The sequence below is a fragment of the Schistocerca gregaria genome, chromosome X (assembly GCF_023897955.1).
Source record: "Schistocerca gregaria isolate iqSchGreg1 chromosome X, iqSchGreg1.2, whole genome shotgun sequence".
NCBI classification, from domain to species: Eukaryota; Metazoa; Arthropoda; class Insecta; order Orthoptera; family Acrididae; genus Schistocerca; species Schistocerca gregaria.
In genome coordinates, this window is record NC_064931.1 from 730,532,877 (window position 1) to 730,556,820 (window position 23,944).

A 23,944-nucleotide genomic window follows, 5' to 3' on the forward strand; every position below is an offset into this window, starting at 1 on the left:
TTGCCTGTGTCTATGTGCCTGTGGTTCTGTCAGTGTGATCATGTGATGTATCTGACCCCAGGAATGTGTCAATAAAGTTTCCCCTTCCTGGGACAATGAATTCACGGTGTTCTTATTTCAATTTCCAGGAGTGTATATCTTACAAATCGAAAAAATAGACCAAGGGTACATAAAATGGAATCAACGTATCAATAAAATGGGGGAAGGCACATTAGTTATACAAGTAATCATTCATAAACTACTAGGAAAAAGGGGTGTATGATCACTGAGAAATAGAGGGCTTTTGTGAAGATGGAATAATCTGTAAGGCTACTCCATGAAGTGAACTAGCAGTTAATGGTTTTCTTCCTTCTGAATTTTCAGAGTTTGAAGGTGTAGGGGTTCTCCTTCTGCTTATCCTATGGAGTAGCTCATATTTTTACATCAACTGAAATGAAAATGTTTGATTAGTAGATTTCTGTGTCATTGATCAGTGAGAGACAAAAGAAGCAAACATTTGAGGGGCACATTTTATTCTGTCTAAATTTCATTCATATGAAAACCCTTCTGCCACTTGCTCTGTGATACACTATGTGATCAAAAGTATCCAGATACCCAGCTGAAAATGACTTAAAAGTTCGTAGCACCCTCCATCGGTATTGCTGGAATTTAATATGGTGTTGGGCCACCCTTAGCCTTGATGACAGATTCCACTCTCGCAGGCATACATTCAGTCAGGTGCTAGAAGGTTTCTTGGGGAATGGCAGCACATTCTTCATGAAGTGCTGCGTTAAGGAGAGGTATTGATGTCGATCAGTGAGGCCTAGCACGAATTCAGAATTCCAAAATATCCCAAAGGTGTTTTCTAGGGTTCAGTTCAGGACTCTGTGCAGGCCAGTCCACTATAGGGATGTTATTGTCATGCAACTGCCATCCCCAAGTTGCTCTTCAACAGTGGGAAGCAAGAAGGTGCTCGAAACATAAATGTATGCCTGTACTGCAATAGTGCAAAACAATAGGGAGTGCAAGCCCCCTCCATGAAAAACACGACCACACCATAACACCACCACCTCCAAATTTTACTCTTGGCTCTACATACACTGGCAGATGACGTTCACTGGGCATTCACCATACCCACACTGTGATATCAGATCGCCACATTGTGTATCATGATTTGTCACTCTACACAATGTTTTTCCACTGTTCAATCATCCAATGTTTATGCTCCTTACTCCAAGCGAGGCATTGTTTTGCATTTACCGGTGTGATGTGTGGCTTATGAGCAGCCGTTCAACCATGAAATTCAAGTCTTCTCACCTCCCACCTAACTGTCATAGTGCTTGCAGTGGATCCTGATGAAATTTGGAATTCCTGTATGATGGTCTGGATGGATGTCTACATATTACACATTACGACCCTCTACAACTGTCAGTGGTCTCTGTTGGTCAACAGACGAGGTTGGCCTGCACACTTTTGTGCTGTACATATCCCTTCATGTTTCCCCTTCACTATCACATCAGAAACAGTGGACCTAGGGATGTTTTGGAGTGTGGGAATCTCGTGTACAGACATATGACAAGTGGACCTAGGGATGTTTAGGAGTGTGGAAATCTCGTGTACAGACATATGACACAAGTGACAACCAGTCACCTGACCATGTTCAAAGTCTGTGAGTTCTGCCTGCAGATGCACCATTCTGCTCTCTCATGATTTCTAATGACTACTGAGGTTTCTGATATAGAGTAGCTGGCAGTAGGTGACAGCAGAATGTACCTAATATGAAAAACATATGTTTTTGGGGGTGTCTGGATAGTTTTGATCACATAGTGATTCTATTGCTAAGTGAGATGCATCACCTCACATGGTTTTTGCTGTACATACACAGCCATCAGTGTATACCAAAATGTTCAGTGTCTAATTAGTTGAAGTAATCTTCTTACATGATTTAAGCACTCAGTGGTGGTTTTCCAGCATGTGTGCTAGTTTCTGTACCCTGTGAAGTACAGTGAACAGAAGTATACATTATAAATGGTATGACTGCTCTAACCTGTTGATGTCCAGCATAGATCTAGAAAATGATTTTTCTCTTTTGTACCTTGGCTATCCACTGTTACACTTATGACAGTTGGCTGCAACCCTTGCCATGAATACATTGTTCCCTACAGTATTTGATTCCAGTGGCTATTTTCCCTGAATAGAAGTACCAATGATACATCCTTGACATGATAGCATGTGAAAAGCCTAGTGCTTGCACAACCTCACATATGGAGTTTCTCATGTGTTGGAAACTCACACTCTTGCATTTTAACCCTGAAATGCTACACTTATTTTTATCAATGGGTCTGGTACACTGAGATACTGGTATACCCCAAATAATAAAAGGATTTTATAAATGTTTTAATTTTTTATTTCGAACTAATATAATAAACACTTAAATCATATTTAATAAAAAGAGATAAATGTCCAGATAGAAAACATTACTTTACTGAAGCTCACACTTGCCATTAGTGGTCCAAACAAATAATTATTTTTACAGATGCTACATTTGTTCCTGGATTTTCAATCTCTATCATAAAATACACTGCCTTGTTGTGGATTCTGGTCTTCTTTGGGCTGCTTCTGCCTTTGGCAGTTCTAAAATATCACTGATGTTTTGATAGAGTTCCATTCTTCCAATGGTCTTAACATATATGGTCTGATCATATCTAAATTCAAGATTTTAGGTAAGATCTCTTGTTCTAAAATATTACTTTACCATCTGTAACACTCCCTCTCAACACTAGCATATAATTGTATCCAGTATTGTGTTATAAGTTGTGAAGTAGGCAGAGAGGCAAACAATGAGTGCCCTAGCACATGAATATGAATGACATAACTGGTCTAACATGACAACACAGCCTTTGGTAGAGTTATAAAATGGTATAATTTCTGGGAGATATACTATATTTGGTTCATCTCCACATGGTTGACAGCATTAGGACATTCAATTCCTTTTGTTCTGGGGGCCAGTTCAATAACAGGGTAAGGTGTCCACTAAAGCAGAACTCTGTAGAATTTGGCTCTCTCCCTTGTATTGAAAAAGGGTGGAGATATCTCACTTCTATTGTTTTCGTTTCCAGAGTTCCAACTACGGTAATTTTCTTCTCTATAAGGTTCTTTGCTGTTTCTGTGAATGTAAACCAGATGTCTGCAGTTAAGATTCTGTTGGTTCTGTGAAAATAGGAACATGGTTTTGTGCAATAACATTGCCCACTGGTATGTTAGCTGGTGTAGGTCCCTTCATAGTGTACACTTCTGCGTTGAGTGCACAAAATGTTTTTGCATTGTAACACATCACTAACCATTAATTACTTCTTCACTTAATAGAGTACATTTACAGCCCATTCCATCTTCACAAGAGCCATCTATTTGTCAGTGGTCAACCACCCCTTTCTCCTGTTATTTTATAACTGACCACTTGTTTAATGAATGTCTTCCCACCATTTTGCTGAAATGTTGTTTCCATTTTATGTACCCTTGGTCCACTTTTTCCATTTATACAATAAATATTGAGTTCTTCTCTATAATCCTGTTTTGTATTTGATCTTTGATAATACTTTTGATGAGATCTGTGGAACACAATGAATAAATGAACTTATGCAAAGGAATTTAATTCCAGCTGATGGTATTCATATTTTGTCTGTCTTAGTTAATATCCATGATTCACTTCCATATGTTAAAATAAGGGTACCAATTAATTTATAAAATTTTATCTTCATACATTCCCTTTTTTGTCACCAGATATTCTGTGTATTGTGCTGTCACATATACTTTGAAACTTATTTATTATTGATGTTGTTTTCACATTTTTAGCTAATACCACAGCCTAACAGTTGAAAATGTGACGACTGGTGTGTTGATTGTTCATCTTGTACTATTTTGAAGCATACTGGAAATTTACCTTCCAAGGCCATCAACTTTCCAGCTTCCTGATAACTAATTTGTTCATTACCTAACTCAGAAAGGGAGTTTTTCCAGCCTCCTTACCTGAATGTGTTCTTGTTTCACAGATCATGTAGGTCAGATAATGTGACTGGTTAGTGACCCTGTAACAGTTATACAAAGGACAAGAGTGAGTTAGGCATCGATTTTTATCACATGATCCAAACCTCCACAGTCACCTTCAGCTTTTGAGGAAGGGTAGAAATCATAGGATAAACTATGCTGAAGTTTCTATGAGACTATGGTGGTACCATCACATCTGTTGTTGTTGTTGTTGTTGTGGTCTTCAGTCCTGAAACTGGTTTGATGCAGCTCTCCATGCTACTCTATCCTGTGCAAGCTTCTTCATCTCCCAGTACCTACTGCAACCTACATCCTTCTGAATCTGCTTAATGTAGTCATCTCTTGGTCTCCGTCTACGATTTTTACCCTCCATGCTGCCCTCCAATACTAAATTGGTGATCCCTTGATGCCTCAGAACATGTCCTACCAACCGATCCCTTCTTCTGGTCAAGTTGTGCCACAAACTTCTCTTCTCCCCAATCCGATTCAATACTTCCTCATTAGTTATGTGATCTACCCATCTAATCTTCAGCATTCTTCTGTAGCACCACATTTCGAAAGCTTCTGTTCTCTTCTTGTCCAAACAATTTATCGTCCATGATTCACTTCCATACATGGCTACACTCCATACAAATACTTTCAGAAATGACTTCCTGACACTTAAATCTATACTCGATGTTAACAAACTTCTCTTCTTCAGAAACGCTTTCCTTGCCATTGCCAGTCTACATTTTATATCCTCTCTACTTCGACCATCATCAGTTATTTTGCTCCCCAAATAGCAAAACTCCTTTACTACTTTAAGTGTCTCACTTCCTAATATAATTCCCTCAGCGTCACCCGACTTTATTCGACTACATTCCATTATCCTCGTTTTGCTTTTGTTGATGGTCATCTTATATCCTCCTTTCAAGACACTATCCATTCCGTTCAACTGCTCTTCCAAGTTCTTTGCTGTCTCTGACATAATTACGATGTCATCGGCGAACCTCAAAGTTTTTATTTCTTCTCCATGGACTTTAATACCTACTCCGAATTTTTCTTTTGTTTCCTTCACTGCTTGCTCAATATACAGATTGAATAACATCGGGGATAGACTACAGCCCTGTCTCACTCCCTTCCCAACCACTGCTTCCCTTTCATGTCCCTCGACTCTTATAACTGCCATTTGGTTTCTGTACAAATTGTAAATAGCCTTTCGCTCCCTGTGTTTTATCCCTGTGACCTTCAGAATTTGAAAGAGACTATTCCAGTCAACATTGTCAAAAGCTTTCTCTAAGTTTACAAATGCTAGAAACATAGGTTTGCCCTTCCGTAATCTAGCTTCTAAGATAAGTCGTAGGGTCAGTATTGCCTCATGAGTTCCAACATTTCTACGGAATCCAAACTGATCTTCCCCGAGGTCGGCTTCTACTAGTTTTTCTATTTGTCTGTAAAGAAGTCACGTTAGTATTTTGCAGCTGTGACTTATTAAACTGATAGTTCGGTAATTTTCACATCTGTCAGCACCTGCTTTCTTTGGGATTGGAATTATTATATTCTTCTTGAAGTCTGAGGGTATTTCACCTGTCTCATACATCTTGCTCACCAGATGGTAGAGTTTTGTCAGGACTGGCTCTCCCAAGGCCGTCAGTAGTTATAATGGAATGTTGTCTACTCCAGGGGCCTTGTTTCGACTCAGGTCTGTCAGTGCTCTGTCAAACTCTTCACGCAGTATCGTATCTCCCATTTTATCTTCATGTACATCTTTGGTTAGAACTGGGTTTCCATCCATATTCATACAAGTGGTCCTCTTTTCTCCAAAGGTCTCTTTAATTTTCCTGTAGGCAGTATCTATCTTACCCCTAGTGAGATAAGCCTCTACATCCTTACATTTGTCCTCTAGCCATCCCTGCTTAGCCATTTTGCACTTCCTGTCGATGTCATTTTTGAGACGTTTGTATTCCTTTTTGCCTGCTTCATTTACTGCATTTTTATATTTTCTCCTTTCATCAATTAAATTCAATATTTCTTCTGTTACCCAAGGATTTCTACTAGCCCACGTCTTTTTACCTACTTGATCCTCTGCTGCCTTCACTACTTCATGCCTCAAAGCTACCCATTCTTCTTCTATTGTATTTCTTTCCACCATTCCTGTCAATTGCTCCCTTATGCTCTCCTTGAAACTCCGTACAACCTCTGGTTCTTTTAGTTTATCCAGGTCCCATCTCTTTAAATTCCCACTTTTCTGCAGTTTCTTCAGTTTTAATCTACAGGTCATAACCAACAGATTGTGGTCAGAGTCCACGTCTGCCCCTGGAAATGTCTTACAATTTAAAACCTGGTTCCTAAATCTCTGTCGTACCATTATATAATCTATGTGAAACCTGTCAGTATCTCCAGTCTTCTTCCATGTATACAGCCTTCTTTTATGATTCTTGAACCAAGTGTTTCCTACGATTAAGTTGTGCTCTGTGCAAAATTCTACCAGGCGGCTTCCTCTTTCATTTCTTTGCCCCATTCCATATTCACCTACTACATTTCCTTCTCTCCCTTTTCCTACTACCGAATTCGTCACCCATGACTATTAAATTTTTGTCACACTTCACTATCTGAATAATTTCTTTTATTTGATCATACATTTCTTCAATTTCTTCGTCATCTACAGAGCTAGTTGGCATATAAACTTGTACTACTGTAGTAGGTGTGGGCTTCGTATCTATCTTGGCCACAATAATGTGTTCACTATGTTGTTTGTAGTATCTTACCCGCATTCCTATTTTCCTACTCATTATTAAAGCTACTCCTGAATTACCCCTATTTGATTTTGTGTTTATAATCCTGTAGTGACCTGACCAGAAGTCTTGTTCCTCCTGCCACCGAACTTCACTAATTCCCACTATATCTAACTTTAACCTATCCATTTCCCTTTTTAAATTTTCTAACCTACGTGCCCGATTAAGGGATCTGACATTCCACGCTCCGACCCGTAGAACGCCAGTTTTCTTTCTCCTGATAACGACATCCTCTTGAGTAGTCCCCACCCGGAGATCCGAATGGGGGACTATTTTACCTCCGGAATATTTTACCCAAGAGGATGCCATCATCATTTAATCATACAGTAAAGCTGCATACCCTCGGGAAAAATTACGGCTGTAGTTTCCCCTTGCTTTCAGCCATTCGCAGTACCAGCACAGCAAGGCTGTTTTGGTTATTGTTACAAGGCCAGATCAGTCAATCATCCAGACTGTTGCCCCTGCAACTACTGAAAAGGCTGCCGCCCCTTTTCAGGAACCACACGTTTGTCTGGCCTCTCAACAGATACCCCTCCGTTGTGGTTGCACCTACGGTACGGCTATCTGTATCGCTGAGGCACACAAGCCTCCCCACCAACGGCAAGGTCCATGGTTCATGGGGGGGGGATCACATCTGTATGGGGCTGAATTACCACCACAAAATTCATTGATTTCTGAATGATGGATACCAGAATGTGAACTTATGAGTATACAGAGTATTTTGATGATAATCTCCTTCTTGGTAAGGCTGAAAGTCTGTTTCCAAAACGTCACTTTCTTTCACCTAAAAGAAAAGTCAATTTACTGAAAATATCGAATCATCCACTGTAATTGTTTTAAAATAATAAGTAATTGAAGCTTCATAATTAACATAGTTATATTTTCCTTGTTTAAAATAAGTGTAATAATATTTCACATCATATTTACATGTATCAAGAATGTTAGTCATGAAACTTTTTAGACTGATTATGCTGCATCAAGGTGCACCTGTACCGCAAAAATTGAATACCTTGAATAGCGTAAATACTGCTGACTCTGTGAAGGTCACAGCCATATTAACTTGTTAAGGCATGAGACTACAGAGAAGCATAGAACTGTAGTGCTGATTGTTGGCCGTTAGCTACACTTTCTGGAAGCACTGGGGTACAGGCATATGTCAAGTAGCATTCCCTGGGGTTAGACTGCACAAATGTAGTGTGTCTCTTGCTGGTGGTCAGTATGAAGTCTGAGTGGAATGTAAGCACTTTACGTGCTTTAATATTCTATTGGCTGTGGTAGTGGGAGCCATACACAAATAATCTTGACAGCTAGGCCTCACAAGGTTGTTAATAGCACAGTAATTATCCTCTCTCTCTCTCTCTCTCTCTCTCTCTCTCTCTCTCTCCCCTCCACCTCTCTCTCTCTCTCTCTCTCTCTCTCTCTCTCTCTCTCATTCTCTCTCTCCTTCTGTGTGTGTGTGTGTGTGTGTGTGTGTGTAAATAAAACACATTGGTTTCCTTCTGCTTTAAATCAGTAAAATCATATGGTGACATGTACTGCTGGGAGTTATCTCACTCAAATGCACTGAAGATAACTATGTGTAGCCAAAATCTAGATATGCAAGAATAATAAAATATTAATAGGATTGGGACTTCTTGCTGTATTCTTATCCTTACTTATAGTATTTACCTTACTCACCACTGCACTTATTTACTGTAACATCACTGTGTGTTTCTGATAACAGCCAAGTGCAATAGCAGTATGTCTGTGTATAGCAAGACAGATAAACAAATGGACCCCAATAAGACAAATGAGACCATTGTTGGGAAGCACTTTTATTCACAAGGAGCAACAATGACATAATGTTTACAATGCCAATGGAAGCTACATTAAGCTCTGCATGCAACAGTTTCTGGAGTTTGCCAACAATGTATGAGGCCTACATCACACATAAATCCACTACAGATACTAGAAGTTCTACACCACAGTCACCAACATCTCATCTAACTGCTCATCCTGCAATGGAGCATTCCATGGTAAACAGACAGTGAGTAGCAAGGCTATTTGACTTGCATGGAAAGCAGTACCCAGTGACTCTTGCATGGCCCAAATTTCCATTGTAAACCAAGAGTGGAGTCAGGCCCCAAACTGGTTACTGAACAGACCGAGATAATTTTAAAATTATGTAGAAACCACAAAGGAGACATTTTAAGGTAAAATTTTATGTGAACATTGCAAATTTTTTGTAGTATTTGTAGATGGATCTAAGTAAGATAATTTCATCAGCTGTTCTGTAGAATATGCCACATCTGTCCTCATGAGTCCTTTACCAAATGAATGTACAGTTAGAGAGGTGGTGATTAATGTGAGCTTGACAGTAGAGCAGATGAGACATTTTCAAATATCTGTCTCCCTAACTGCCCAACAGAAAACAAGAACAGAGAATCTAGGATTCCTTCTCCAGCTGCAGAGGCAGTAATGGAAGTGGTGTTCTGCTGGTTGCCAGGACATGTAGAAACTTTTGGGGAAATGAGGCTACAGACAGATTTCCTCTAGGTAGGACACTTTCCTATAACAAATGGGTTCTTCACTCAGTGATAGGACTAACCACTCTGTATGATTAACTATTGATTGCTGTGTTTTAAATGATGGTGTTTTATATCATGACAACAGGGAGGCATCTGGTTTAGCATCTGATTTGGACCTCCTTTTTTAGGTGTTGGTTAGATTTATGTTATGACAGTTCCAACTTTCTGTTGGACATTCTAATAAATTGAATAGTGTTTTAGTGTGTTGCTGATTTATTGTGTAATTGATCATCATGCCACAATATCATGACTTACTCTTTTGGTCCTTTCAGTGTTACTGTACAAGGTTATTCGTAAGTACTCTGGCATCCTAGCTCAGCAACTTTGAAAGCCCACAGGATAGCATGGAACTGGATCTCAGCCACTAGGTAGAGTTGGTATACTCGTGAGAGCTAGCATCACCTTGCAGTTGCGCCACACCCATATTGCCAGCAAATTAGAGCTCACAGCTGGGCTATAAACTCTGCTGCACAGCAGGACAGCACTCGGTGGCATATTCACCTCATATTTGTATCCATAGTCATAATGCACTGTTGTTTCTTAGTTTATACTTTGCTACATATTGATTTCTCCTGAGGGTTTACCTGCTAGACTTGTTTATCTGTAATGCAGTTTCCACTTGTCTGCTTCCTTGTTGTTGCCTTCTGTCCACATTCAGCATTCTACTGTTGGCAGCCCCAGGCTGGTTGGTTCTGTCTCAGGGGGTTCTTCAACTCATTACAAATCTTTTGCCAAATTCCAGTTACAATAATTGGTGACAGAGTGAAAGGTTAGAATCAAACCATGCACATAAAACTTGTGAAATTTCTGTAACAACAGAGCTCCTGCAGCAGCAGTTACAAAAGCAGTTCCAACAGCACTTTTGACAATATGAGCAGCCAAATGCATTGCTCCATCAAGAAATTCAGCTTCTAAAAGATAGACTGCGGATTCAGGGTACCCATCCAAGACACACAGCTGTCACTTCCCAGGCAGAGAGCTATCCACTCACATTCCCATCTTTTAACAATGCCAAACAGGACTGGGACACACATTTAAGTGCCTGAAACAGCACTTCACAGCCTTTAAAGTCACTCATAACGCTCTTCAGTGGTTGCTTGTCCTGTCTTGGGATGCCCTGGAGATGTTTCTCTTACTTAAGAAGTTGGTTCCTCTGTTGAATACTGTCATCCGCATATTCAAGATGTGCATGGTACTTTCAAATTACTAAATCGTCCATGTCATCTCATCAAGACAAAAATTTAATCAATACCATAAGCAGCCTGGTAACGTTTGTTGCTCCTGAGTGACTGATTTACAAGGATTGGGTCACTGCTGCAGTTTCACTTGTGAGGTTTCAGCATGGAAAACCTCAAATGAAGACTCCATAGTTTGAGATGGAATGGACCAATTGGCACTTGAGCCAGAAGATTGCATATCAGCCCTGAAGCCAGATAACCCATCCTTAGAAGATATTTTGACAATCATGCATTCTTTCAAAATTGCAAGATAGAAAATGAGTGCCTCATGGTGCAGCAAGAAGTGGCAGTGTTTCAGATGCTGCATTGTGTCCCAGTACCATAAAATTCCTATAAAGCACTTGCTAGAGGGTAGTGTCAGAATTCGTCAATTTCAGATGTGTCAATGGTTTTGGAACAACCAATCACAATCTGTTGCGCTGGGCAGTTAGGTATTCTGCCATCCTCAGACTGATCCACAGCATCAGCACATGTGGAGTGTCAGGATTGCCGGGCACCTTACACCCATTGTGGAAAAGATGGACTTTCCTAAACAGTCTGCCACTAACTGTCAGAAAAATCAGACCCAGTTCCCTGCATGCATCAAGGAAAAGTGCATGAACTTCAGGCATTATTTCCTGAAGGTGATCCCTTCACTAACAAGTTGTTTATAAACCTCAAAGTTGGGAACACATGCAACAATTTCAAATTGGTCAAGTTACAATTTCCTTGGTAAAACTCTAAATGTGTGTTTCCCTGAATTCCTCAGAATTAGCCTAAGTCTCCCATACGTTGGTAGCATTTTGCGATGGTTCAGTTCCCCTCTGCGGTCAATTCACTACGCTACACCCTACAAAAAGGTCATACAGCAGATAGCACTGTGGGTTGTTGATAGTCGCTCAGTTGGATGCATTTTCCATCTGTATGCCTTCTCATTGTTTTGATTCTCCATCAATAGCAAGTCTCAGGTCATCTCTGATACAGTTCTCTTCCAGGAACTCTATGAACTTTCTGCCACTTTCTCATCTGTTTTTGAACCTGATCTGGGAAGAATGACAGATTTCCAGCTCATACCTGCCTGTGTCTGTATTTGGTGCTTCATTTCTGCCAAGTTCAACCTACTCCAGTCTCCTTATGGATAGCTGTTGAGCAGGATCTCTATCAACTCCATAAGGCGGGGGTGATTTTGGTAAAGGAACTCCATGCTCCCTCTAGCTATGCAGAGACCATAAATCAACTAATAATGCCAGGGCACAAGTAGAAACCTAATGTATACCACATCCAGGAGACCACCTCACAAAGCATGTTGGAGAAGAATATTTTTCTAAGATTGATCTTGCGAGAGTGTATCTGCAGATCCCACTGGTTGAAGAGTGTAAAGTATTGTGGTCATCTACATCCCTTCATGTTATATGAATATGAGCACTTGCCTTTTGGGTTCTCTTCTGCTCTAGCAATCTTCCAGAGATTCCTGGAACAGTTAATCATGTCCATACCTGCTTGCACTATCTCGACAACTTAGCACAGGCATTACTGTGAAACTTTGGCACCCTATTTACTAGGTTACATAATGCAGGAGTAAAGTTCTGCTTGTACAAATCACAACTTTTGCCAGGAGCTACAAAAACAAAGAAGAGATCCAGCCCACCAATTTTAGTGCAACATCTATTGGCACTCTACACTGTCCCCAAAACTTAACAGAAGCTGCAAGCTTTTGGGGGAAATTAGGTTTATTTCTTCCCACAAGCAACCTATATCATGCATCCACTAAACCAGTTGCATAAGAAATGTATTTAGTACAGATGGGTGACTCCTTGTGAGCATGCCTTCACACAGATGAAGTGTATGCTGTACTCGGCACCCTGCCTTAGATCTTGTTCGCAATTGCATCCTCTGGTTCTGGCCACAATCTATATGGCATTGGTACAGTGCTGGCATATAGATGTTAATGAGAAACACATCACCTATACATGAAAGATGCTGCCACTCACTCTAACTACTCACAGATGGAAAAGGAAGCTTCAGCAATTGTATTTGCAATTAAGAAATTCCATGTATACGTATTTGGGACTAAGTTGACTTTAATTGTGGGTCACAAACTGCTGGAGAAGTTCACCTCTTATTATAATATTTGAATGTAAATTTTCTTGCTCTGACTTAGTAGCTAGTTCTTAGGAAAATTTGTTTAATGTACTGTGCCATAGGTAGGCATTTGTCCATTTGCGGGACTGTTTCCTGTCACATTTTGTTTAAAGTTTATGTTGTGCTAAGTAATTTTGAGACAGTTTGTCTCCAGTGCCTGCACATGCATTTGTGCATGCACTTGGCCGCTGGCTGAGCCTCACCGCAGAACTATTAGTGACCCCTAGTTTCCTTTTTGCTTACATGTGACCCTTATTCCTGGCCTGGCATAGCTCTGTCTACATTTTTCTTATTGTTTTTATTACTGATAGACACAATCTTATGATTATGCATCTTTATTCTGTATTAGTTTTATTCTGTGACATGGCCAACATTTGGCCCTCAAAATAATTTAATTTTTGTAAGTATCACGATATTCCTTATTATCAAACCATTAGATTGATGATGTATTTCAATGTTTAATATATGTCCGTGTGGGTTAATTCATAGGTTCTGAAGAAAATACCATTATTGGCATAGAAACCTAGTTAAACAAAAAAAATTACCTTGTAACTGAAGCTGAATTTCTTATTGTCTGAAATGGCAATCACATCAAGGGTATCACTTCCTTTCAGTGCTCGTCTTGTGTGGGCCATTCTCAGCTCACTGCACCATTGGCAGTGTGAGAACCAACTTTGGATCAATTTTGGACAGGTGTGATAACTCCACCTCACTGTCAGAATCAGTTTGCCCATATTGGTAAACAAAGAGAGCTGCTTTAGCACTGTAGTGCTGTCACCAGAGTGTCTGAGTGGTGGCTGGCTTGGATGGCTTGTGCATTGTGTACATTTCAAGGAAGTATCTAGCTGTACAAGATACAGCAGCCTCATGAGTGCAGTTTGTCCATACCTTGGCAATTGCTGGCAGCCAGGCTGATGGGAGCTTCTTAAGCATCATCACAGTTCTTGCTATATGTCTCCTTCCTAGAACACCTTTTGTGCCATCCTTTTCATTTCACGTGGTTTTCTAACAATGGAAGTCATTCTCCTTGAACCATATATGTTTACCACATTCATTTATATGATCTGCCACCACAAATTTATTTTTTTCCCCATACCATATGTGACACTCATTCTTTTTTAGGTGAATGCAGATAAGTTGCTTTTCTCTAGAATTTTTACTGTCAGATGAGCTGTGAGGACAGATCACACTCCTGGTGTGTGCAGTGTATTAACAGCATGTTTGGTGGACCCCAGCTGGTCTCTTATTTTGATGGTGTTCTGATAGATTGGTTTAACTGAAAAATTTCCTACCACACAACCTATAACATTCTGCACATAAACAGGAAAAATGGTGTGTGCTTCTTCCACCACCTCATTATTGTCACATTTGCTCTTTCTGCAAATGCTTAGAAGGTGGTGGGTAACTTTCAAAGTTGAGATATTACATTGTCTGGATTACAAATTTGATAAGTACTCTTGGTCAGTGTGTAATAGTGAATTCTTTGCTGAGAGTCTTGGTAAAATATCAAGCATGTATCTGTTGATTATGGTTGGCTTTCAGTAGATTCTAACATCTACATCTACATTTACATGATTACTCTGCTATTCACAATAAAGTGCCTGGCAGAGGGTTCAATGAGCCACCTTCAAGCTGTCTTTCTACTGTTCCACACTTGAACAGTGCGCGGGGAAAAACGAGCACTTAAATTTTTTTGTGTGAGCTCTGATTTCTCTTATTTTATCATGATGATCATTACTCCCTATGTAGGTGGGCGCCAACAGAATGTTGTCGCAATCAGAGGAGAAAATTGGTGATTAAAATTTCATGAGAAGATCCCGTTGCAACGAAAACGCCTTAGTTTTAATGATTGCCACTCCAATTCACATATCATGTCTGTGGCACTATCTCCCCTATTTCACTATAATACAAAATGAGCTGCCCTTCTTTGAACTTTTTTTATGTCGTCCGTTAGACCCACCTGATGCGGCTCCTACACTGCACAGCAGTATTCCAGAACAGGGTGGACAAGCATGGTTTAAACAGTCTTTTTAGTAGACCTGTTGCACCTTCTAAGTGTTCGGCCAATGAATTGCAATCTGTGGTTTGTTCTACCACCAAAATTATCTGTGTGATCATTACAATTTAGGTTATTTGTAATTGTAATCCCTAAGTATTTAGTTGAATTTACAGCCTCCAGGTTTGTGTGACTGAATGTGTAATTGAAATTCAGTGAATTTCTTTTAGTATTCATGTCAATAACTTCACACATTTCTTTATTTAGGGCCATTGCCACTTTTTGCACCATATAAATATCTTATCTAAATGATTTTGCAATTAATTTCGGTCATTTGATGATTTTAAAAGACAGTAAATGACAGCAACATCTGCAAACAATCTAAGAGGAATACTCAGGTTGTCTCCTATGTTGTTAATGTAGATCAGGAACCATAGAGAGCCTATAACACCTCCTTGATGAACGCTGGATAGAACTTTTGCTTTATTCAATGACCTTTTTTTTACTGTTGTTCCATGATTTACAAGTTTCTTAACTAACGTGTCATGTGTATCAGGGTCAGAGATGTTGACTGGATTCACTAGAGTGACACTTCTGTGCTTTTTACTTTCAAAGTTATGAACAATAGGAAATACATTACCTAAATTGTTAGCAACTCACTTCAAAAGTCATTGCACAATTTCTTTGATATGTCATTACATTGAAAAATAATTTAGTTTCTCTTATGATTATGTTTTCAGTAATTTCATGTTGGTTATATTATTCAGTAGCCATGCAACTATGTTTCTTTTCTTGTGTATGGTACAGACAATCATTATGTTCAGACAAACCAGGAATATGCCCATTCTAAATGTTCAGTTCACAAGGTAAGACAACAGCTTGCTAAAGGTGCCATCCTTACATCAGATCCCTCTATAGGATGGCTGATCTTCCACATAATATTTGGTAAACTGACCTTCCGTTCTGGTACTTGTGAATTGAACAGAATATCCACGTTGCTTTTATGTTATGAAATATACAGGGTGAGTCGCTAACAATTGCCATCAAGAATAACTCTCTGAAAGTATGATAGGAGCTTAAAAGTTTGTGGGTCAAAAGTTGCACGGTACAAGGAGAGTCCATAATATGATGTTGGTTTCTTGTTGCTAGGTGGGGTCACTTCAGAGATGTGAAGGACAACAACTTTCTTTCTTTCTTTCTTTCTTTCTTTCTTTCTTTCTTTTTTTTTTTTTTTTTAAAGGGATGCTATAGTTCAGTACTTATTTTCTGATAGCAGCTATCAAGACAAGTCCAATGATGTGTAATAGCAAGGTCTTTGAAAGTCAACAAAGGTCAAAAAGGTGGCATGAACATCCATTTACAGAAGGTGTTCGAAGTGATGACCATTGGTATCAATGTAGTGCTGCAATCTTCTTATCATGGATTGCATGGTATTCCTGATCACTTCAGCACTTATCGAAGCACATGCTCTGACAATTCTCTCTTATATATTGTGCAAATAGTAAATATTCACTGAATATGGCATATCCATCTAACTTGCCATTTACATGTAAACACCATTCAACAGAATGAGATTTTCACTCTGCAGTGGAGTGTGCACTGATATGAAACTTACTGGTAGATTAAAACTGTGTGCCAGACCGAGACTCAAACTTGGGTCCTTTGCCTTTCACGGGCAAGTGCTCTACCAACTGAGCTACCCAATCATGACTCTCACCCCATCCTCACAGGCTGTGGCTAAGCCATGTCTCCACAATATCCTTTCTTTCAGGAGTGCTAGTTCTGCAAGGTTCACAGGAGAGCTTCTGTAAAGTTTGGAGGGTAGGAGGCGAGGTACTGGCAGAAGTAAAGGTGTGTGGACGGGGCGTGAATCGTGCTTGGGTAGATCAGTTGGTAGAGCACTTGCACGCGAAAGGCAAATGTCCCAAGTTCGAGTCTCGGTCCGGCACACAGTTTTAATCTGCCAGTAAGTACCATTCAACAGCTTTGCAATACAACACTAATAGGAATGTTAAGACTAGTGTCATTCAATCAAACCAATGTGAATGATGTATTTCTTCAAAGAACAAGTCAATATGCTTCTCATTTATGGAGAATGCCAACAAAATTCAGTGTGAGCTAGAGTCTTATGCACAGAAATATATCCTCAATGTACTCAGTCTACATGTCATGCATTTGATGTATATGTATATGATAAATTGAGAACAACTGGATCTTTAATGCATCAGAAACATGTCTGCCAAAGGAAAGTTGCTAACAAGGAAATGAAAATTGGAACTCTTGCCACTGTTGTTTGAGATCCTTGTGTTAGTTCATGTCAAATCACAAGGGAATCTGGCATGAGCCAGAGTAGTGTTGTTCATGTTCTACATTGCCATAAATATCACCCTTACCATATCAGTCTCCCCCAAGAATTAACTGGTACTGATTGTAAGCGTCGCACTGAATTCTGCCAATGGGCTCAACTTCAGATTCAGAAGGATGACACAATTATTAATTTGATTTTATTTACTGATGAGGCTACATTCACAAACCAGACTTGACACCTCTGGACTTTTTCTTATGGGGATTCATAAAAGATTGATAAAACACATTCCAACTACAACTGAAGACATGAGAGAGAATTGTCAGAGTATGTACTGCGATAAGTATTGATGTAATAAGGAATACCACTCAATCCATGATAAGAAGACTGCAGCACTGCGTTGATACCAATCGTCATCACTTCGAACACCTTCTGTAAATGGATGTTGATGCCACCTTTTTGACCTTCATTGACCTTCAAAGACCTTACTGTTACACATGATTGGATTCTCTTCGATAGCCACTGTCAGAAAATAAGTACCAAACTATAGCACTCCATTAAAAAAAAGTTGGCCTTCATATCTCTGATGTGACCCCACCTAGCAACAAAAAACCATTGTCATATTATGACCCCCGTTGTCCAATGCAACTTGTGTCCACAAACTTTTCAGCTCCTATCATACTTTTGGAGTTATTCTTGGTGGCAATCTCAGCCTGTATTAACCTTATTTTTACAGTTATCACATTGCTGATTTAATTATTTTCTATGAATCTGGATTGAGAAATAAGATCAATGCATTGTTTTTTCTTTGAGTGAACTACCTCTGTTCTGCAAATCTTCTGTAATTTAAGATATGCAGGTTTAAAGCTCTAATTAATACCAAATTTGGCAGTTTATATTTAGCAGAACCTGTAAATTATTTGACCAAGCTGCATGTACATAACACTCCAGTTTTTTCCTTGGGTGTAACTTATTTGAAGGCAATCTGTTAAACCTAACAGTAGCAAATGCCATTGGTGTGTTAAAATTGGTGTTAAAATTGTAACTGCATAACAGTAGTCTGGCTTTAACATAATTGGAGATACTCAAGGAATATCAGGGAAATGTCATCCATGAAGAACATTAGCCATAAATAACTGTTAAATCATGCTCACAACCCATCAGAATATGAGGAAGACTGTAACTTACGAGGGTTGTACCAGGTGTAAGATTCCCAATGAGCTACAGCCTCGAGGGAAGGTGCTAGGCTAAATCCAACAACAGTGCCATGTGCAGAGGTTAGCCCACTCTCGAGCCCACCCATCTGTGATTCGCCATGTCACTCAGTGTTGGCTTACCAACCGTCAGAGGTGGAAGTGTTGATCGCCGCTCTCACCAAGTGCAAGGTTTGAGCAGTAATCCAGTTTTTCTACGCAAGGAAGCTACTGCCCATGGAGATTCATCAGCAGCTGACTCAGGTTTATGGTGAAGAGTGCATGGGCATTCATAATGTCAGCAAATGGTGTAGGGCTTTTGCTGAGGGTCACAAGGAAGTTCATGATGAAGAACAGAGTGGAAAACCGCCTGTTTCGGATGCGATTGTCCATAACATCAACAGTGAGCTGGTCAAAATATCGAAGGGTCACTGTCCATGAACTTGTTGAATTCATTCCTGAAGCTTTCCATGGTGAAACTGAAAGAACTTTTACAGAAACATTGGGTTATCGCAAGGTGTGTGCTCACTGGGTCCTCCAGATACTGACTGATGGACACAAGGAGCAACACCTTGACTGTGCTCACAAGTTTCTTCAGCAATGTGAGGGGGGATGCAACTAGGAGAAGTTGTTGGACACTATCGTCATCAGCGATGAAACGTGGGTGTTTCATTACATCACCAACAAACAAACACAATCGGTGGGAAAGATTATGACGACTGTGGTTTCAGATTGGAAGGGAGGTGCTCCTCATTGATTTCATGCAACCTTGGACTACAATAAACTCAGGTAGATATTGTGAAAAACTGACCAAATTGTGACGAGCAATCCAGAATCACTGGAGAGGATGACTGAAGCCAGTAGTGCTTCTTCACAACAGTGCTTGACGAAGACAGAGAGAGAGAGAGAAACATAGCCCAGAAAGACTAACACTGTTGGTTGCAGTGAACATGGGTGGCACTTGGAAACTGTAACTCAAGTGTATCACATCATTTCCTGTGTCTTTTTATCCCAACAAAAAGGCATGGATAGCAACAGGACTGTTCAATGTGTGATTTCTAAATGAATCGTGATCTTTTTCTGGAGAAATGTACAGTTCAGAAAGACAGCCACCACCTTTGGATAACATGAACATCAGTTTCTCCCTGCGAACACCTCTCCACAAATTATAACCATTTGACCATGAAATCTTTAAGAATTCTGAAACTTTGTATCACAAAGAAGTTGCAATTGATGGCATTGAATGTGGTCAGAGGCTCAACTTTAGTTTTGGCAGTGATGACACTGCTGATAAAGCAAGGAAGAATGTTATCTTGATGATGATTTTAATACATTTATAGAAATGCTGATTCATCGAGAAATTGCAGAATCAACTTCAACAAAAGAAAAATGAACTTGTGTTGCTACAGTATCTTGGACTTCTTCCTGAGAGGCAAAAATGTGACATTTGATGATTCTGTACATTGTGGTGATCATGGGGATGTCTGTGGTGATCTGAATGAAAAAAATTAAGGCTAAGTATTTTGACAAGAAATGAAATGTCAGAGAAGAAAATAAGGGATTCCATCTGTGACTCCAAAAGGGGCAAATTCATCACTGGAAGCATTGTACATATACAGTTGTACAATGAAAGTAGATGATGTATTTTTGTTTTCGGTCATAAATGAAATGTACTTGACCAAGCATACTGAAGGTCATTGAAGCAGGAAGAAGTCCATATTTCTTTGCAAAATAAATCAGCATTTTCTTATGTATTTTTTGGCTGCTTATAAGTGCCTTTAATTTGACATAAACAAAAGTTGATGAAAATGGATAAAAAATCAACTTTGTTTTAAGAATGAAATTTTTCACTCCGCAGCGGAGTGTGCACTGATATCAAACTTCCTGGCAGATTAAAACTGTGTGCCGGACCAAGACTCAAACTCGGGAACTTTGCCTTTTGCAGCCTCTACCAACTGAGCTACCCATGCACAACTCACGCCCCGTCCTCACAGCTTTACTTCTGCCAGTATCTCGTCTCCTTCCTTCCAAACTTTACAGAAGCTCTCCTGCGAACCCTGCAGAACTAGCGCTCCTGAAAGAAAGGATAATTGCGGAGATATGGCTTAGCCACAGCCTGGGGGATGTTTCCAGAATGAGATTTTCACTCTGCAGCAGAGTGTGCGTTGATATGAAACTTCCTGGCAGATTAAGACTGTGTGCCAGACCGAGACTCGAACTCAGGACGGTAGGAGACGAGATACTGGCAGAAGTAAAGCTGTGAGGATGGGGCATGAGTCATGCATGGGTAGCTCAGTTGGTAGAGCACTTGCCCACGAAAGGCAAAGGTCCCGAGTTCGAGTCTCGGTCCGGCACACAGTTTTAATCTGCCAGGAAGTTTCAACTTTGTTTTAATCTGAGTTACAGTTGTTACTTTCTGCTTTCCTTTGTAAGACAAAATGAATAGTAATAAATCTACAGTATTATTTTTAACTTTGTTCTTATAGGGGATTCAACCTTGATCCATCAAGCTGTGGTTAAATCTAACTTTCAATTATTCAAATTTTTTCTAAGGTCTCTTGAACGTTGAATTATGGAAAGTTGACATTACATAGTGGAACAGTGCTTACATCACATTACCTCTGCCTGTAAGTACTTACAGGAAAGGCTTGTCAGGTAGCCAAAGATTCATATATCTCCCATACTGAATTCCTTTCTATCTTACGCTTATCAAAAGGGAGAAACATTTTTCAAGAGTAAAGTATAGAGACTGACATTTAGTCTTTGGTGGGTCTATACACATTACATAACAAATCTCATTTCTGTATAGTTAAAAAACACCATGTGGTAACTAAGCTTAATTTTTAGTGGAACTGATGGGGATATTTCTTCATACAGGATAACCTGGAGACAGCTGAAAAATGTCATATTTCTTATAAATTATTTTCATTCATTTTTAGGCGATGGTGTAGCAGAATGGCCAGGAATACTCTTGGCAGCCCTTGGGATCATTGGAATGTCCACGTCATTTCCAACAGTGTATCTATATTCAGGGGAACTGTTCCCTACCGTAGTTCGTAATGTTGGAGTGGGCTCTTCATCAATGTGTGCACGTGTCGGCTCAATGGTGGCTCCATTCGTATCAAGTTTGGTATGTCACTTATAGATATTAATGGACTCACTATAATAAATATTAAACAATTTAATGTTGCTATATAACATTATTTAAATTAAATGAAAATGAAGTATTGATATTCATATTGGAACATGCAGAACACTTTAGTCTCCAACTTAACAAATTAGTACTGTTCACACTTTGATACTCCAATTGAACGTGGGCTTGATCATTGCTGTACATTTCAGAATTTCAGTAAGTGTTAGCCTACTGAACAAAATACGTGGTCATGCAGTTGTGAGTAGATATTTAGGCATTTAAGAAGCACAAAACAACAAAATTATGTATCAGTTATTGTTGCTGTTCTTTTTAAAATTTAGCCTACCTTATGATTAAGATGTACATAGTGCACATCATGTTTCGAGGACTCTGTAATGCAGGTAAATTTGAATTGTGAATGAAACTAACAAACTGTTTATAGTGAATGTTTGTATGATTACTTAAACTAATACTTGATGGGGGTTAAGGTGGTGGGGAGGGGAGTGGGTCGATTTGATTCAATTTCCCATTTAACTATTTAGATTTTAGTCTTCCATGTTTCCTTTTGGTGGCTTAGGACAGTGCTCAGATGGTTCTTTTCGATAAGTACACACACAGTTTCTTTCCCTGTCCTATCAGAGCTTGTGCTTGCTCTGTGATGAACTCACCATCAGTGAAATTTTGAACTCTCTTAGCATCTTTATTTTTGTAAAGTACTTGCAGTAACAGCTTTACAAAGTAGACTGATGAAAAAAAATTGCAACACAAAAAGTAATTAATGTAGAGTAATGAAATTTTGGGAATACATTTGTCTATGTAACACATGTAAGTGATGAACATTGCAAGATCACAGGTTAATGTAAATATGACACAGGGCATTGTAAATTTGAAATGATGGTACATTAATAACTGGTGTAACTACCAGAATATTGAATGCAATCATGGAGATGTGTAGGCATTGTGTGTGCAGGATGGAGTTCCATGCCTGTTGCACTTGGTCATTCAATACAGGGACATTTAATAATGTTTGTGGACGATGCTGAATTTGTTGTCAGATAGTGTCCCACATGTGCTCAGCTGGAGACAGATCTGGTGATTAAGCAGACCAAGGTACCATGTCAAGACACTGTAGAGCCTGCTGCAGCAGTACATGGGCAAATTTTATCTTGTTGGAAAACACCTGTTGGAATGCTGTTCATGAATGGTAGTACAACAGGTTGAATCACCAAAATGATGTGCAAATTTGCAGTCAGGTTGCATGGGATAACCGTGAAAGTGCGCCTGCTGTCATATGAATTGCACCCTAGACCATAGCTCTATGTGTATGTCCAGTGTGTCTAGCATGCTGGCAGGTTGGTTGCAGACTCTCAGATAGCCTCCTCCTAACTAACACACTGCCATTACTGGCACTGAGACAGAACCAGCTTTCATCAGAAAAATGCAGCAGACCTTCACCCTGCCTTTCAGTGAGCTCTTGCTCAACACCACTGAAGTCTCAGATGGCAGTGGTTTGGGGTAAGTGGAATGTGTGCTAGAGACTGTCTGGCTCAGAGCTGCCCTTGAAGTATCCAATTTGCAACAGTTTGTTGTATCACTGTGGTGCCAAATGCTGCTGCTAAATTTGCTGCTGCAGATACAGTATAATGTGCCAGACATTACCTCTGTCTGTAAGTACTTAAAGGAAAGGCTTATCAGGTAGCCAAAGATTCATATTTCTCCCATAATGAATTCCTTTCTATCTTACACTTATCAAAAGGGAGAAACATTTTTCAAGAGTAAAGTATAGAGACTGACATTTAGCCTTTGGTGGGTCTATACACATTACATAACAATACCATATACATGGTCTGTCCTCTCAGTAGTGCCACATGGCTGTCCGGAATCTGGGCTTCTTGTGACCATACATTCTTGTGGTCATTGCTGCCAGCAATCATGTACAGTGGCTACATTCCTGCCAGAAGAAGGAATATCCAGGTCATCAAAGCTCTATTACATGACCTCATTCAAACTTGGTAAGGTGTTGATAACGGCATCTTTGTCGTCTGAAAGACATTCTTGACTAATATGAACCCACCACATCCAGTCTCAAATGTAACTAGTGCTCATGACCATTACAGTGTGTATTTAAAGCAAACCTGATTTGCATCCTCATAGTGGGACTACTAGTGCCACTCTTATGCCACAGGCATGAAATCTGAATAGACATAATCTTTCAAATGTAGAAAAAGTCTACCAACTTTAGTTTATGTTACACAACTTCTGCTTGCTGATGTGCTTTTTCTCCCACCAGTGTATGAACATTAGACATGTTATTTTGTGACATGACACATGTTATAAACAGTACTTACAAACTCAATAATACTTGAAACTTCCTGGCAGTTTAAAACTGTGTGCTGGATCAAAACTGGAACTCGAAACCATTGCCTTTCATGGGCATGTGCTCTACCCCTCTAACACAACTCACTCCCTGTCCTCACACCTACAGTTCTGCCAATACCTCATCTCCTACCTTCCAAACTTCACAGAAGCTCTCCTGCGAACCTTGCAGAACTAGCACTCCTGGAAGAAAGGGTATTGCAGAGTCAAGCAGTATA

At 39.7% G+C, this 23,944-nt stretch overlaps 1 protein-coding gene across 1 annotated transcript in view; it reads left to right on the forward strand.

Annotated features, from left to right (window-relative positions):
- The window catches only part of LOC126299195 (organic cation transporter protein-like), a 352,718-nt gene that overhangs the window by 318,675 nt on the left and 10,099 nt on the right, over window positions 1–23,944 (forward strand). Inside the window, exon 9 of the mRNA XM_049990976.1 lies at window positions 21,157–21,347. Within this exon, the coding sequence (XP_049846933.1) occupies window positions 21,157–21,347 (191 nt within the window). The remainder of the gene's footprint in view (window positions 1–21,156; window positions 21,348–23,944) is intronic.